We start from the raw sequence: 17,231 nt of genomic DNA, 5'->3' as shown, positions 1-17,231 counted from the left end.
TTGGCAAATGTAAAGAGGTGGACAACTGGTCTTTGGAAAATGTAAAGAGGTGGACAAATGGTCTTTGGCAAATGTAAAGAAGTGGACAATGGGTCTTTAGCAAATGTTAAGAGGTGGACAATGGGTTGTAGGGAAATGTAAAGAGGTGGACAATTAATTTTGAGTAAATGTAAAGAGATGGACAATTGGTCTTTAGCAAATGTAAAGAGGTGAACAATAGGTCTTTTATGTAAAGAGTTGGACTATGGGTCTTTGGGAAATGTAAAGAAGTGGACAATGGGTCTTTGGCAAATGTAAAGAGGTGGACTATGGGTCTTTGGCAAATAAAAAGAGGTGGACAATTAGTCTTTGGCAAATGTAAAGAAAAGAGGTGGACAACTGGTCTTTGGAAAATGTAAAGAGGTGGACAATTGGTTTTTGGCAAATGTATTGAAGTGGACAATGGGTCTTTGGCAAATGTAAAGAGGTGGACAATGGGTATTTTGCAAATGCAAAGAGGTGGACACTGGGTCTTTGGCAAATGTAAAGAGGTGGACAATTGGTCTTTGGGCAATGTAAAGAGGTGGACAATTAGTTGTTTGTAAATGAAGAGATGGACCATGGGTCTTTAGCAAATGTAAAGTGGTGGACATTGAGTCTTCTGCAAATTTAAAGATGTGGACAATGGGTCGTTGGGATATGTAAAGAGGTGGACAATTAGTTTTTAGTAAATGAAAAGAGATGTTCAATGGGTCTTTAGCAAATGTAAAGAGGTGGACAATAGCTCTTTGGCAAATGTAAAGAGGTGGACAATGGGTCTTTAGCAAATGTAAAGAGGTGGACAATTGGTCTTTGGCAAATGAAATAAAAATCAATTGGCCTTTGGCAAATGTAAAGAGGTGGACAATAGATATTCGGCAAATGTAAAGAGGTGGACAATGGGTCTTTAGCAAATGTAAAGAGGTGGACGATTGGTCTTTGGCAAATGAAAAAAATCAATTAGTCTTTGGCAAATGTAAAGAGGTGGACAATTGGTCTTTGGCAAATGTAAAGAGGTGGACAATGAGTATTTGGCAAATGTAAAGAGATGGACAATAGGTCTTTAGCAAATGTAAGGAGAAAACACTGGATCTGTATAAATGCAAGGAGAAAATACTGTATCTTCAGCAAATGGGAGGTGACACAGGATCTTTTTTGGAAGAGAGGAGGGGTGACTGAATATTTACTCCATCGTTTAAGCTCATTATCTCTTTACTTATTTCTAACTGTTTAAAGTCCTTAATTATGTACAATCTCAAAATAGAGTTACCAAACGTTGCATATGGGGTCATTTAAATATGGGCAATATATGTTCCAAGTTTGAATACTAGTAATATCCTTCAAGAATTCCTGTGAAACTTCCTTACTGAAAAACTAACCTGCCTATATGGTGTACATGCAAAGTGTAAAATGGCCCTTCATTTTTACACATTTCATACTAAAGTTAGCAAACTTGGCTTATGAGGTCATTTTAATATGGAGAATACATGTTGTAAGTTTGAATGAAATCCCTCCGGCTAAAGCCTCTCTTGAGGAACTAGCCTACCGAAACATTTTAACAAAGATAGGACGCCAACATCTTTCAAAGGCTAAGCAAAACCAACAAAGGATAATTAAATATATTGTTTAATTTACAATTCATTTAGGCACAAATGCACAAATACAGGTAATTGTATACAAAATATATTTCTATAAGCACAACTGTGAGTCTAATAACGCTTAACCAATTAAACAAGCACTCAATACAATATTGACAAAATAAATCTGAAATACAGGCGGCCTTTTCATCATAAGCCCATGAAGATGAAATATAAAAGAGCATACAATCCAAAGGAACAAATTGCCTCGATACTTCACATAGGATAGTTGATAATAACAAATGATCATTGTGTACACTCAATAAATAAAACTATTTCTTTTCTTTCATTTAATATTCAAATTTTCATTTGTTTTCTTAAGTGCTTAACTATGTCAATGGCATCTGAATATACAACAACATAATTCAACCATATCTACACACACGAGTTAATAATTAACATTCAAAAACATGACATCATAATGGAATTTTCGAGGCAAGGGACCAAGAAACCTCACAAAATCTTGTTGATCTATCGCAAAGTATGCCATTCACATATACTACATGCAGAACATTACTTTAACTAATGCCTTGAATGTTTCTTATAGGGAATAACTGTAAATAAATGATTTTATATCTTAATATATGTTTTATATATTGACCCTATCCAACTTATTGATTTTAATTGTAAGCAGAAAAACACAATGATACAAAACATAAAACGACAGCAGTATACTCATTGCAAATAGTTTATATATTTAAGTTGCTTTTTTGTTTCAGTTGCTGTTAATTTATTTTCTTATTCATAAACATATAAGCAACAATAGGCAAAATATTAAATTACTTGGGTATTTGATAATCAATTACATAATTGAATCCATTGTTATTTCCTGCAGTTATACATGCAGTTATGCTATTTATCAATTTCACTTAAAAATAAACATTAATTTTCCAAAGGAATACAACCATAATATATGTATAACAATCGCATCAATTTATATACAACAAGATAAAAATTAATTTAGACGGTTTTACGGACTGCTTTTGGTCTGTTAGTAATGTATTTATAAAAAAGTATGGACAAATCTAAGAACCTTAGAAACATCCAACAAAATGGTTGGCAAAATCATGCAAAATAATTGGCAGATAGTATTTATGGAAACAAAAGTCACCAGCAAGAATTAACAAGAAATATTTCAATAACTATAGAGGTTATAAATATAACAAATATACTAGAAATGGCGCGGCAGAGGCCGACGCGTATCCCCACGCCGAATGTTTGACCTAGGTGTGCCCCAGGGTTGGTAATGGGGCCATGCATAGCTGAGATTGACCGTATTGTCATAAGAGAAGTTCATCATCAATTAGAAGTGAATTGGTGTAGAAATGAAGAAGTTATAGTAAAAGGCAATTTTGGGTGGGTGTGACATATGTGGGCAGGGCGCCCCAGGGTTGGTAATGGGGCCATGCATAGTTGAGATTGACCGTATTGTCATAAGAGAGGTTCAGTATCAATTTGAAGTGAATCGGTGTAGAAATGAAGAAATTATAGTAAAAGGCAATTTTGGGTGGGTGTGGTCTATGTGGGCGGGGCGCCCCAGGGTTGGTAATGGGGCCATGCATAGTTGAGATTGACTGTATTGTCATAAGAGAAGTTCAATATCAATTTGAAGTGAATCGGTGTAGAAATGAAGAAATTATAGTAAAGGCAATTTTGGGTGGGTGTGGTCTATGTGGGCGGGGCCCCAGGGTTGGTTATGGGGCCATGCATAGTTGAGATTGACCCTAATGTCATAAGAGAAGTTCAGTATCAATTTGAAGTGAATCCGTGTAGAAATGAAAAAATTATAGTAAATGGAATTTTTTGGTGGGTGTGGCCTATGTGGGCGGGCGCCCCAGGGTTGGGATTGGGGCCATGCATAGTTGAGATTGACCCTAATGTCATAACAAAAGTTCAGTATCAATTTGAAGTGAATCCGTGTAGAAATGAAAAAATTATAGTAAATGGAAATTTTTGGTGGGTGTGGCCTATGTGGGCGGGGCGCCCCAGGGTTGGGAATGGGGCCATGCATGGTTGAGATTGACCGTATTGTCATAGATGAGGTCCAGTATCAATTTGAAGTGAATCGGTGTAGAAATAAAGAAGTAAATGTAAAATAACCTAAAAAATGAGTGATAATTTCTGACGCGGCCCCACCCCAACCCCTATAACTTTTGACCCAGGGGTCAGATCAAAATTCCAAATAGTGCAGGGTCGCACATATGCTCATAGCTACCATGTGTGTAAATTTCAAGGTTCTAGTGCTTTTAGTGTAGGAGGAGATAGTGGCCAGGACGGACGGACAGACGGACGGACAGACGGACGGACGGCGGAGATCACCACAATATCCCCACCTTTTTTTCAAAAAGCGTGGGGATAACAACGCAATCATGTTCATATCATGCACAATCTTTCCACACTGTCATAATATCAGCAATAAAACACCTCTACAAAAGATGCCATGTAGTCATCAAATGATGTGACTGTACATCATATATACAACATATATGGCTAAACTTTAATTTAGTGAACAAAGAAGGAACTGGGATTTTTAATTAACTGTTCTTATGATTTCTGTCTACCCCTGTTGTCATGGTTTATATACAAATATAGAAATTAATGTGTGTGTGTGTGTGTGTGTTGGGGGGGGGGGAAGCACATTTGTTTTTCGGAGTGCATTGTAATGTCCATTTGCATCCTGCATCCCTGTTGTGACATGTGAAGCTAAACGTTGGCACACCTTCATTAGAAGTATGCTCCTTTATGAAATAGTTGCAATTTGTAAAATAAAATATCTTATGTTTTATTGACATTGTAACTTTAACAGTTAAATTGTACATAAAGGATGAGAAAAATGAAATAGAATGGTCTTACATTTATAGAGGAAGAAAGGTAAGCACTGAAACACAGATGGGTTATTGCTTTTGAAATCCATCTACAAAAGTAAATGCAACAAACTGAGATAAATCAGCATTTCACTAAAGCACTCATTGACTTTTGATACACTATTATATATTCAACTCTTATATTTGAAATTAAAAGAAATTGGAATGTGTGATTGTGTCAACAATTATACACAAGTGTAGAGTGGATGATAAAGTACACATTTTGAAGTTTTTAATAGTTATAGGTTATATGTTTGTTTTTGTCAATGACAATTAAGTTGGAGTGAAAGGGCACTGGAATATTTAATCATACATTTGTCTAACCAAACATCAGAATGTTACTGTTGCTATCATGTAGACTCCAGAGACAGAGCTGAGGAACACTGCATATGTATATTTCTACTAACAATATTCCGTACTAACATTTGCAACTTGAGCACATTGGTAACTTTCTCACAGGGCGCCTAGATCTTGGGTGGAATGGGCACCTGAAATAGTCACAGATGGAAGTCCTTGTAAATATGTGTCTTGTTCTGAGAAAACTGGGAATAATGATGTGCGTAAAGTGTCGTCCCAGATTAGCCTGTGCAGTCCACACAGGCTAATCAGGGGCGACACTTTCTGCTTAAACTGGATTATTGGTAATTTTTTTTCCCCTTTAAACGAAAAATACCATTAAAGCGGAAAATGTTGTCCCTGATAAGCCTGCATGTGCGGACTGCACAGGCTAATCTGGGAGGCCACTTTACGCACACGCATTATGCCCAGTTTTCACAGAACAAGACTCATATGAGCCTTGATGTGGGAAAACTTGTTAAAGGCATGTCCATTAAGTGTCGTCCCAGATTAGCCTGTGCAGTCTGCACAGGCTAATCAGGGATAACACTTTTCAGATTTTTTTACAGAAGAGACTTTTATTTTTCCAAAAATTCATGAAAAGCCAAAAGTGGGGTTGCTAATTAGCCTGTGCAAGACACTTATAAATTACAAAATGCATATAGCCCCATTATACCACTTTTACAGCGAATTCTGTTGATTAAAACCCCGTACCCCGTTGATTAAATTTCTGCTATAAATCACGGCACAAATCCAGCGAAATAATCCAGTTAAACAAATTTTGTTTAAATAAAAAGGTTTTCTGAATAAAAAGAGGGATAAATAGAATAATATATAAGTGTTGATTATAGATCAAACACTGTATTATGTGAATTGGGAATAAGACATCAAACAGGGAATGGACATCATTTTGGTGATTTTCTCAAACAAAACTATTCATTTCATGATCTGCATATATTTTTGTAATATATTATCTATAATTTAAGCTTAATAAGAAATTTTCCATGACTTTTTCATTAACAGTGATTGAATTTGTATCATTTAACGTGTATTTTTAAACCGTGTCCATGCGGGGCATGGACACAGTTTCATTTCATGAGGATTTTTTTTTTTAATTAATAAAAAATCCAGTTTTGAAGTAAAATCAATTTAAATGATGCTATTATATATGCAAGTATATGTTTTAATTATAATTTGTAAAACTAGATAAATGCAACATATAAAACTGCATATTATGCACTTTTGATAAAACACAATTTATTCCCAAATTGATGTCTTATTCCCAATTTACATAATACAATGTTAATTCAGGTTTATTATGCTCGGCACGAAAAAGCACTCTCCAAGGCTCATGCTTTTAGATTTCTAAGCCTCGCATGATAAACCTGATCTATAACAAACACTTACCTATTATTCTCTATTTTTATCATAGCGAGGCTAATATCTAAATATCTGTACATGTAGTTCAAATATACTGACTAGACGCTTTGAAATCTGAAAATCATGGTCAGAACATTTTTGAGAAAGCTTTTACATCTAATAGTATTAATGAATGTCCTACAATTCTATTTAAGAAATGACTCCATATTTTGTGTCATTATTAATTGAGGTCAACAATTTAAAAGAGTTTTGTCAATAACTTCTTCTTCAACTATTTTACATATAATTTTTTGTGCATTCAAAAAGTCTAGCCTTGCTCTGATATACTGGGCATAATGCATGTGCGTTCAGTGTCATCCCGGACTAGCCCGTGCACTGCACACAGGCTAATCAGATAAAACACTTTCTGTTTGTTTAGTAGAATTTTTTGTTTGAAGGAAAATCCTGTCTATGAAGAAAATGAAGTCACTGATTTGTCTGTGCAGACTGCACAGGCTAATCTAGGATAACACTTTATGCACATGCATAAATCCCAGTTTGCCCAGATCCAGGCTCACATCATCAAATCTCAAATGCCTCTTACGTCTCATGGTGCCGCCACTCTCCGAGAGGGCTTTTCTGGAAGTTCCCCCATAGCCGGACCCCGCGTAGTTGTAGTCCGAGGTGGACTTCCTGCTGTCCCGCGGGTGCTTGCCTGTCAGATCGCCTGTCATGCGGAGCACCTTCCCGCTGCCATGACCGATTGTCGACGCTGGCCGTTTCACATAGACTGGGGCGCTGTAGTTGCTACCAGGATGCCTCAGGTGTACAGCATCTAAACAGCGAACAAAATTTATTAATGCAAGTTATTCACGAATTATTCCATTTGAAAATAATGCTTAGGATGCACAACCATCGCAAAGTTAACACATCAAACACATTAACATACCAAAAGGTATTACATAAGATCAAAGAATTAAAACACAACAAATCCTTTTTATGCAAAATGAATTTGTTGTTCTCTGAATACAAGTTAAACAAGAGCACCAGATAATGGGTGCCACGCTCGGCTGCGGGTGCAGTTTTGAATAAATGAAAGCTAGTCAGTAATTTTTAGAGGTCACAGTGACCTTGACCTTTGACCTAGTGACCCAAAAATATGTGTGGCATGTAGAACTCCTTAAGGTGCAGCTACATATGAAGTTTCAAAGTTGTAGGTTAAAGCACTTTGATTTTAGAGCCAATGTTCAAAAGCTTGACAAAATGTTAAGGTTTTAGCATGACGCGGATGGTGGACGACACAACGACGGGCACTACGACGGACACGACACGACGAGCTGGATATAACAATACCTCAGATTTCTCCGAAAACAGCCAAGCTCAAAACTATCAAATTAACAAGGGCTGTTTGTAAAACATGCATGCCCCCCATATAGGCCGTCCGTTGTAGTGGCAGCCATTGTGTGAATACGTTTATTGTCACTGTGACCTTGACCTTTGACCTAGTGACCTGAAAATCAATAGGGGTCATCTGTGAGTCACGATCAATGTACCTATGAAGTGTCATGATCCTAGGCAAAAGCGTTCTTGAGTTATCATCCGAAAATTATTTTACTATTTCGGGTCACCATGACCTTGACCTTTCACCTTGTGACCTCAAAATCAATAGGGGTCATCTGCCAGTCATGATCAATATACCAGTGAAGTTTCATGATCCTAGGCATATGCGTTCTTGAGTTATCATCCGAAAATCATTTTACTATTTCGGGTCACCGTGACCTTGACCTTTGACCTAGTGACCTCAAAATCAATAGGGGTCATCTGCGAGTCATGATCAATCTACCCATGAAGTTTCATGATCCTAGGCGTATGCATTCTTGAGTTATCATCCGGAAACCATTTTACTATTTCGGGTCAACGTGAACTTGACCTTTGACCTAGTGACCTCAAAATCAATAGGGGTCATCTGCGAGTCATGATCAATCTACCCATGAAGTTTCATGATCCTTGGCGTATGCGTTCTTGAGTTATCATTCAAAAACCATTTTACTATTTCGGGTCACCGTGATTTTGACCTTTGACCTAGTGACCTCAAATCAATAGGGGTCATCTGCGAGTCATGATCAATGTACCTATGAAGTTTCATGATCCTAGGCCCAAGCGTTCTTGAGTAATTGTCTGACAACAACCTGGTGGACGGACCGACAGACCGACATGAGCAAAGCAATATACCCCCTCTTCTTAGAATGGGGGCATAATAAAACAAACTTTTTAACATACTCATTATTTCTAAAATTTTGTTCTATCTTTTTTAATGATATCACTGTAACATAATGAGGGAAAAACTTTGTCAAGTTAGAATGCTTTTTAAAAAACAAGTGCAAGTATGTGAAGATGGAATTTCAAATCTGATAGCTGTTCAAACCAAACACCCCAGTTCCCAGGCCTTACTCTTCCATTCCCACCATTAGCCAATCGCTGCAAATTTTTTAAGGAAAATTCTATTTGGCTGCAATGTTTCCTTCATCAAAACTCATACAATAGCCATAATGACACACATTTTGCCGTAATGAGGTACATAAGTCTGAAGAAAATTTGTATCCAAGGGAAGTCCTGAGTTCCCATATACCACTATACTCACTTGGCTCTCCAATCACAACAGGGTCGTAATTACTCCCGTTCACGTACACCACCGAGCTCGGCCTGCTCTTGTAGCTTGGGGGTGCCATGATGACCGACCCACCGTAGTAGGTGTCCCTGTCATCCTCCAGATAGATCCCCTCCACGCCCATGTTCACAAGCTGTCTTACTTTCGGCAGGAACATTGCAAACAAGATAATCGTGGCCGTGATCAAAAGGCCGAAGGCTATGGCACCGTCACCAAACTCATGGGCATATTTGGTTTCTTTGTTCAGACCGCCAACCAGACCCCAGGCAATCCAGACGGGCACTGAAAATCCAGCAGCGATGCCAATAAACACGCTCTCCCGGTGGTTGGTGATGATGCCGTGAGATTTCATTGCCACGATCACCGTGAGGAGTATCAGGAACATGACATATGAGAGGGAGATGAGGTGGTTCTCAAAGTTCGTGCGGACGAACATGGTCATGTTGCCCCAGCCATTGTCAAGGTTCCACGTGTAGTGGTTGCAGATCCAGACCTTGTCGTTGTTATTGGAAACCACCTGGACAGCCTCTGGGGGTATGATAATCAGCCACATGATTCCTATCACCACCTGGACCCCGACGATGAACATGAACATGAGGAATTGATAGATCCCTCTCAGGTAGTTGGGAGAGTCCACATCCCCTGGTAACAAGGTATCGGCGGATGTTTTTGACGTCAGCAACACCATGAGTTTTACGAGAAGAACTGCAAAGCATATAGCGTAGCAGAGACCAACGCAGAAACGGGTGATGCCGCAAGTTGCCTTTGTAGGGGTGGGTAAGTACGCAAAACAACAGAGGTAGCACAGGAAGATGCCGAGCATCAGCAGCTGACCCAGCCACATGGTTCTCCACTGTTTCCCGATTTTGGTTCCCATCAACTTGTACAAGATGTAAATCTCTAAGATTATCACACAAATGATGCCAAGACCAGCGCACACCCCGAGCGCGATAATCCATTCTTGACCAATTTCAAAGCGGGATTGAGAATCCTTATCTAACCGCTCCTGTGCTTGGCCATAGACTCCAGTAATCTCTTGGTCCAACTTGAAATACATGGCCAGTATGGTGTCTCTATAATAATCCATGGTCTGCACGCTACAGACGTTGTAGTAGCCATTGCTCTTGAGGTTGTCACACACGATGGGGGACATTGTTGTGGCTCTTGTTGTTACTGGAGCGACTGTGGAGGTGCTCGTCTCTCCGCATTGTGTGCAGGGCGAGTCCTTGCAGGCGGAGGTTACTTGGAAGCTGAACGAAGTACTGCCCCGTAATTGTCCGTTTTCGTTCCGGTATGTCATCACCTAGACAACAATAGGATTATGATTATATAGCTCTCATGGATAACAAATGTATGGTTGTAAATTTACAAGATCACACAATAATTTGTGTTTATTGTTACCATTGCATCCAAATGAACTCTACTTCAATTTGAATTTCTTGAAATGTCAATGAGGAAAATAATTTCATATTTTTTGTAAATGTTAAGTTAGAAACAAAAAATGTTCCACTGCATTGATACAACACATGTTTGGACACAGACAAATCCACTATTTATCCTACAGATGACAAATAAACAAAGGGACATAATTCAGCCCAAACAGGTCGAAGTCAAAATTACTGTCTGTAAGATCATCAACACATTAAAGGGATCTTTTCACGCTTTGGTAAATTGACAAAATTGAAAAAAGCTGTTTCCGATCCGTAAGTTTTCGTTTTAGTTATGATATTTGTGAGGAAACAGTAATACTGAACATTAACCATGCTCTAATATAGCCATTATATGCATCTTTTGACGATTTTAAAACCTAAAAATTATAAAGCGTTGCAACGCGAAACGATTGAATAATTTGGAGAGTTCTGTTTTTGTCGTTAAATTTTGTGAAACTACGAAGATTGCTTATATAAGGTATAAAATACGTCACGAATGTGTTCTCGGCGGAATAGCTCAGTAGGCTAAAGCGTTTTTACTTCAGGACTCTGGCAGGACTCCAGGGGTCACTGGTTCAAAACCTGCTCCGGGCAATGTTCTTTTCCCTTTTTTAATTTTTTTCTTGATTTTTTACTGGAGCTTTTATGATCCAATGTTTACATTTATCAATATATAGCATTTAATGAATAAGTTAAAAAAAATGCCAACATCTGTGAAAAGGCCCCTTTAAAGTCTTAAAAATGTGAAGTTTGAGCAAGCTTTCTTCAGTTATTAAAGGATTGTTTAAAAAAAAGAACTATATATTCTTATGTGAAAAAACAGTGAAAAGGCCAAGAATATGCCAAAACTTGTCAAAATTTCTTTCTTCATTACAGACGTTCTGACATACAGACTAGTGCCATGCTAAATACCCCAATATCAGTGGAGTTGTAAACAAATGTATTCTGAAATGTGTTCTTCTTTCAATTCTGGTTGCACCTAAGTAGTTTAATGTCTAAACTTACATTTCTAAATGAATTGTTGGTAATCTGATTCACAATTATTATTTTACATTTTGTTGATGCAGTATAAGATCCCCCTTAAATTTATAACATCATTAACTAGAAATGGCGCAGCAGAGGCCGACGCGTATCCCCACGCCATATGTTTGACCCAGGGTCACCCTATGGTTGGTAATGGGTCCATGCATAGTTGAGATTGACCGTATTGTCATAAGAGAAGTTCAGTATCAATGAGAAGTGAATCTGTGTAGAAATGAAGAAATTATAGTAAAAGACAATTTTGGGTGGGTGTGGCCTATGCGGGCGGGGCGCCCCAGGGTTGGTAATGGCGCCATGCATAGTTGAGATTGATTGTATTGTCATAAAAGAGGTTCAGTATCAATTTGAAGTGAATCGGTGTAGAAATGAAGATATTAGAGTAAAAGGCAATTTTGGGTGGGCGTGGCCTATGTGGGCGGGGCGCCCCAGGGTTGGTAATGGGGCCATGCATAGATGAGATTAACTGTATTGTCATAAGAGAGGTTCAGTATCAATTTGAAGTGAATCGCTGTAGAATTGAAGAAATTATAGTAAAAGGTAATTTTGGGTGGGTGTGGCCTATGTGGGTGTGGCCTTTTATGGGCGGGCGCCCCAGGGTTGCTAATGGGGCCATACATAGTTGAGATTGACCGTATTGTCATAAGAGAAGTTCAGTATCAATTAGAAGTGAATCAGTGTAGAAATGAAGAAATTATAGTAAAAGACAATTTTGGGTGGGTGTGGCCTATTATGGGCGGGGTGCCCCAGGGTTGGTAATGGGGCCTTACATAGTTGAGATTGACTGTATTGTCATAAGAGATGTTCAGTATGAATTTGAAGTAAATCGGTGTAGAAATGAAGAAATTATAGTAAAAGGAAATTTTGGGTGGACGTTGCCTATGTGGGCGGGGCGCCCCAGGGTTGGTTATGGCGCAATGCATAGTTGAGATTGACCGTATTGTCATAAAAAAGGTTCAGTATCAATTTGAAGTGAATCGGTGTAGAAATGAAGAAATTATAGTAAAAGGCAATTTTGGGTTGGCGTGGCCTATGTGGCTGGGGCGCCACAGGGTTGGTAATGGCGCCATGCATAATTGAGATTGACCTTAGTGTCATAAGAGAGGCTCAGTATCAATTTGAAGTAAATCGGTGCAGAAATGAAGAAGATAATGTAAAATAACATAAAAAATGAGTAAAAATCTTTGACCCGGCCCCGCCCCAACCCCCATAACTTTTGACCCAGGGGTCAGATCAAAATTCCGTAACTGTCACCGTCACACATATGCTCATAGTTACCATGTATGTAAGTTTTAAGGTTCTAGTGCTAATAGTGTAGGAGGAGCAGGTGGCCAGGACGGACAGACTGATGGACGGACAGACAGACGCATATCAATACAATATCCCCACTTTTTCTCCGAAAAACGTGGGGATAATAAGCAATGCACTGTACAGTACGGACTAAAAACTAATGGGGCACACTGTGAAATTTAATCTTACATTGCTATATTGTCCGTTGTCAATTCTGTGTATCTGGTAATTCTCAAAACGATGATCTGCGTCCCCGCTAGCTTGAAAGTAGCGGTTGCCAGAAGAGTCGGTAATGTTGCGTGTGTCTGAAACAAACAGAAACAAGAATATCAGTGAAACTGATGGATGCTCCCCGATGATGCGCTTTGTCAATCTATGTGTTAATAACCACCTAAAAAAAATCTATTATTAGCCTCAGTGACCTTGACCTCAAACCTCATCAAAAGGTAGAGGTCCATTCAAGGTACCTACATGCCAAATATGTAAGAGATCGGTAAAGTATTGAAGGGGCTATGAGAAACTGTAACAAAATTGTGACGGAAAAATCTATTATTAGCCTCTGTGACCTTGACCCAATTGACCTAAAACCTCATCAAAAGGTAGAGGTCCATGGAAGGTACCTACATGCCAAATATGTAATAGAACGGTAAAATATTGAAGGCGCTATGAGAAACTGTAACAAAACTGTGACGGAAAAATATATTATTAGCCTCGGTGACCTTGACCCAGTGACCACAAACCTTATCAAAAGGTAGAGGTCCATGAAAGGTACCTACATGCCAAATATGTAAGAGAACGGTAAAATATTGAAGGCGCTATGAGAAACTGTAACAAAATTGTGACGGAAAAATCTATTATAAGCCTCAGTGACCTTGACCCCAGTGACCTCAAACCCCATCAAAAGGTAGAGGTCCATGGAAGGTACCTAAATGCCAAATATATAAGAGATCAGAAAAATATTGAAGGTGCTATGAGAAACTGTAACAAAATTGTGACAGAAAAATCTATTATAAGACTTGGTGACCTTGACCATGACCCCAGTGACCTCAAACCTCATCAAATGGTAGAGGTCCAAGCAAGGTACCTACATGCCAAATACATAAGAGATCGGTAAAATATTGAAGGAGCTATGAGAAACTGTAACAAAAGTGTGATGGAAGGAAGGAAGTAAGGAAGTACGGCACTTCAAACTGGCAACTATATGCAGGTGTTTCTTTTAAGCTCAATGATAAGATATACTATGAGGCACAGCTTGGAAAACTGGGCTTAATTCATGTAAGTAAAGATATAGCCCTTATAATGAGCAGGATAATCTGGAAAATCATTTGTTGGCTGTTTTGATTCAAAAACACACAAACAAGTCCTATTAAACTTTCAATTAACAGACAAATATTACTCACAGTTGTTCAGCTTGAGACCTCGATCAATGTTAAGCAAATCAGAGCATAGGTACTGGGTTTTACAGTACTCCTCAGCAGCCTTCTGTGTTCCAGTGATAATAGCTTTAACAGCCATCAATGTGAACGGAACGAAATTGTCAACATTCTCGATTTTGTCCCGAAGATTCTGATTTATCACGTTACAACTACTGGTATCCAGGCGACAGCCAAACATTTGCTCCCAAAACTTGTCAAACCAAGGGTTCTTGCGTGCCGTGATTTGGGTTTGACTTCCTGGCTTCAATTTATAAAATTCTTGCCAGAATTCTGCTACATCACTGTCCATACCAGTGCCATCTGGAAAACATTTTTTTAAATTCAAACTCATACTTACTGGTATGGTACAAACAACAAATTAAAACATAAACACCAAAACAGAGCTAATACTTCGTTGTAAGATACGTTTAAAAGATTTATAGAAGGTGACAGATAATAATCTTTTGAAAAACATCAGAAAAAGAATTCCAAAACATATAAAAACAAGAGCACCGCCTTGCGGGTGCAGACCGCTCATCTATTTTTCATTTTATAGGTGAAGGGACCTATCTCAATTTCAATCACAAAGGAGGGAGGGGTGGAGTGGAGGGGGGGTTTATAGTGTGGGGGTGTGGTCATTTATTACATTATCTTCCTAAAAGCAAAAAAAACGAAAAAAAAATATTTTTTTTTTTGGGGGGGGGGGGGGATTCTTGGGTGGGATGGTTGGACGGTATTTCAAAAATAAAATAATACAAAAAATATTTGTGTTTTTATACCATGTTTAAAAAAAACTTTTTTTGGGGGGGGGGGTATAGTGTTAGGATGTGGTGGTCATTTATTAGATGATCTTTAAGAAAAAATAAATAAAAAAATTGGGGGGGGGGGGGGCGTGGGGGATGGTTTGGGTGAAGACTATTGTGGTTTTGTCAGGTAAGAGTTGTTTTGTCAAAGTATCAATCAAATCTAATCATAAAAAAGTTATAGCAATTTTAGCAAAATTTAATAATTTGACCTTGAGAGTCAAGGTCATTCAAAGGTCAAGGTAAAATTCAACTTGCCAGGTACAGTACCCTCATGATAGCATGAAAGTATTTGAAGTTTGAAAGCAATAGCCTTTATACTTTAGAACTAAAGTGGATCTAAACACAAAATTTAACCATATATTCAAAGTTACTAAGTCCTAAAAGGGCCATAATTCCGTAAAAATGACAACCAGAGTTATGCAACTTGTCCTTTACTGTCCCCTTATGATAGTTTGCGAGTGTTCCAGGTATGAAAGCAATATCTATGATACTTTAGGGGTAAAGTGGACCTAAACACAAAACTTAACAAAATTTTCAATTTTCTAAGTATGAAAAGGGCACATAATTCTGTCAAAATGCCAGTCAGAGTTACATAACTTTGCCTGCACAGTCCCCTTAAGATAGCAAGTAAGTGTTGCAAGTATGAAAGCAATAGCTTTGATACTTAAGAAATAAAATGGACCTAAACACAAAACTTAACAAAAAATTTCAATTTTCTAAGTATAAAAAGGGCACATAATTCTGTCAAAATGCATGCCAGAGTTATCTAACTTTGCCTGCCCAGTCCCCTCATGATAGTATGTAAGTGTACCAAGTTTGAATGCAAAAGAATTGATACTTTATGAGAAAAATGGACCTAAATGCAAAACTTAAATGGATGCCGACGCCGACGCTGATGCCGACGCCAAGGTGATGATAATAGCTCATATTTTTTTTTCAAAAAATAGATGAGCTAATAATGTTTAATGATAAATATACAGGTATAGCGTTATTTGTGGCTTACCAGTACATAATGCTTTATTTTATTGTTATGTTCCAATACACACAATTTTCAATGGTTTCCCACATACATGTATTCACTCGGAGGTATGACAATCTTTGCACCTGACAAGCGCATTGATCCAGCTTGGCATGAACACTTACAGACAGGGGGCAGCACCCTGCTATCCCAAGATCCCACCCTACACACTCGTACCTTTGCCATCCCACCCTACACACTCGTACCCTTGCCATCCCACCCTACACACTCGTACCCTTGCCATCCCACCCTACACACTCGTACCCTTGCCATGCCTTTTTTGATCTGATCACATTACTATACAGACAATTTTCTTTGAAGTTTTAATAAATTAACGAAATTTTCACAGTGCAACTAATTTGTTTTTATGGTAGAAATAATGTTTAAATATTAATACATGTTATATGAAAAACATGTACACGCTAATGAAACACATGCAATATTAACCCATTTCCACTCAGATGCAAAGTGAAAATGGCTATGTGCTATGTGTAACTCGCAGTCTGTTCAGGTTTTATGATGTATGTTGCTCATCAGTATCTATGAATTGGAAATGAAGTCTTTAAAACTTGAATTAAGTACGAAAGGTCTTTAAATACAACTTTCTAAAGGGACTAGAAATGTGTGACATATCTAAGGGGTAAAGGGTTGAAAACATGCAACAGGGATAATATGACTGCACGCGCTAAACTTAGCAAAGTGCCCTTTTGACACATTAGCACCTGTCCCTTAACCCTTTGCATGCTGGGAAATTTGTCGTCTGCTAAAATGTTGTCTGCTGAATTTCTATTATTAGCATTTTCTTCGATTTTTTTAAAGAATACTATTAGAATAGCAAACAGTTTGGATCCTGATGAGACGCTACATTCTGTGGCGTCTCATCTGGATCCAAACTGTTTGCAAAGGCCTTCAAAATTCTGTTCCAGCACTGAAAGAATTAATAAATCCTAGCTGGAGCTGCCAGAGTTAATGCTGAATTAATAACATTAACATGCATCCACATTCTGCAATGTTGTTGTACAATTTATCTCATTAAAAAAGAACAAAAACTTTACATTCCGATGACTGATAATTGCTGCAATATTTAACGCCAACAGATGTTTACATTGTAACATTCATAATCATGCATTGTTTAAGAACAATCTGAGACAAGCACCTTGAACAGAATACAATGATAAAACTTTAACTTCATTGTTTTGACCTCGACATTTAAAGTAGCCACATGGTTCATAGGCATGACTATGTCTCATACAGGTGAACTGTGAACATTTATTCAAAGGTATTTTAAAATTCACAATTTTGACAATAAAGTATTTGACCGTTGACATCAATGTCAGACCTTTACCTTTGCA

At 38.1% G+C, this 17,231-nt stretch overlaps 1 protein-coding gene across 1 annotated transcript in view; it reads right to left on the bottom strand.

Annotated features, from left to right (window-relative positions):
- Positions 1-4,260: 4,260 nt before the first annotated feature.
- LOC127848445 (uncharacterized) overlaps positions 4,261-17,231 on the bottom strand; it is a 74,309-nt gene continuing 61,338 nt past the window's right edge. The window contains 5 exon segments of the mRNA XM_052380951.1: positions 4,261-5,007; positions 6,819-7,049; positions 8,856-10,185; positions 12,830-12,945; positions 14,041-14,376. Of these exon segments, the coding sequence (XP_052236911.1) occupies positions 4,973-5,007; positions 6,819-7,049; positions 8,856-10,185; positions 12,830-12,945; positions 14,041-14,376 (2,048 nt within the window). The 3' untranslated portion in view covers positions 4,261-4,972.

The sequence above is a fragment of the Dreissena polymorpha genome, chromosome 1 (genome assembly GCF_020536995.1).
Source record: "Dreissena polymorpha isolate Duluth1 chromosome 1, UMN_Dpol_1.0, whole genome shotgun sequence".
NCBI classification, from domain to species: Eukaryota; Metazoa; Mollusca; class Bivalvia; order Myida; family Dreissenidae; genus Dreissena; species Dreissena polymorpha.
The sequence above is the reverse complement of the archived record's forward strand: the minus strand, read 5'-3'. Positions and strand labels throughout refer to the sequence as shown.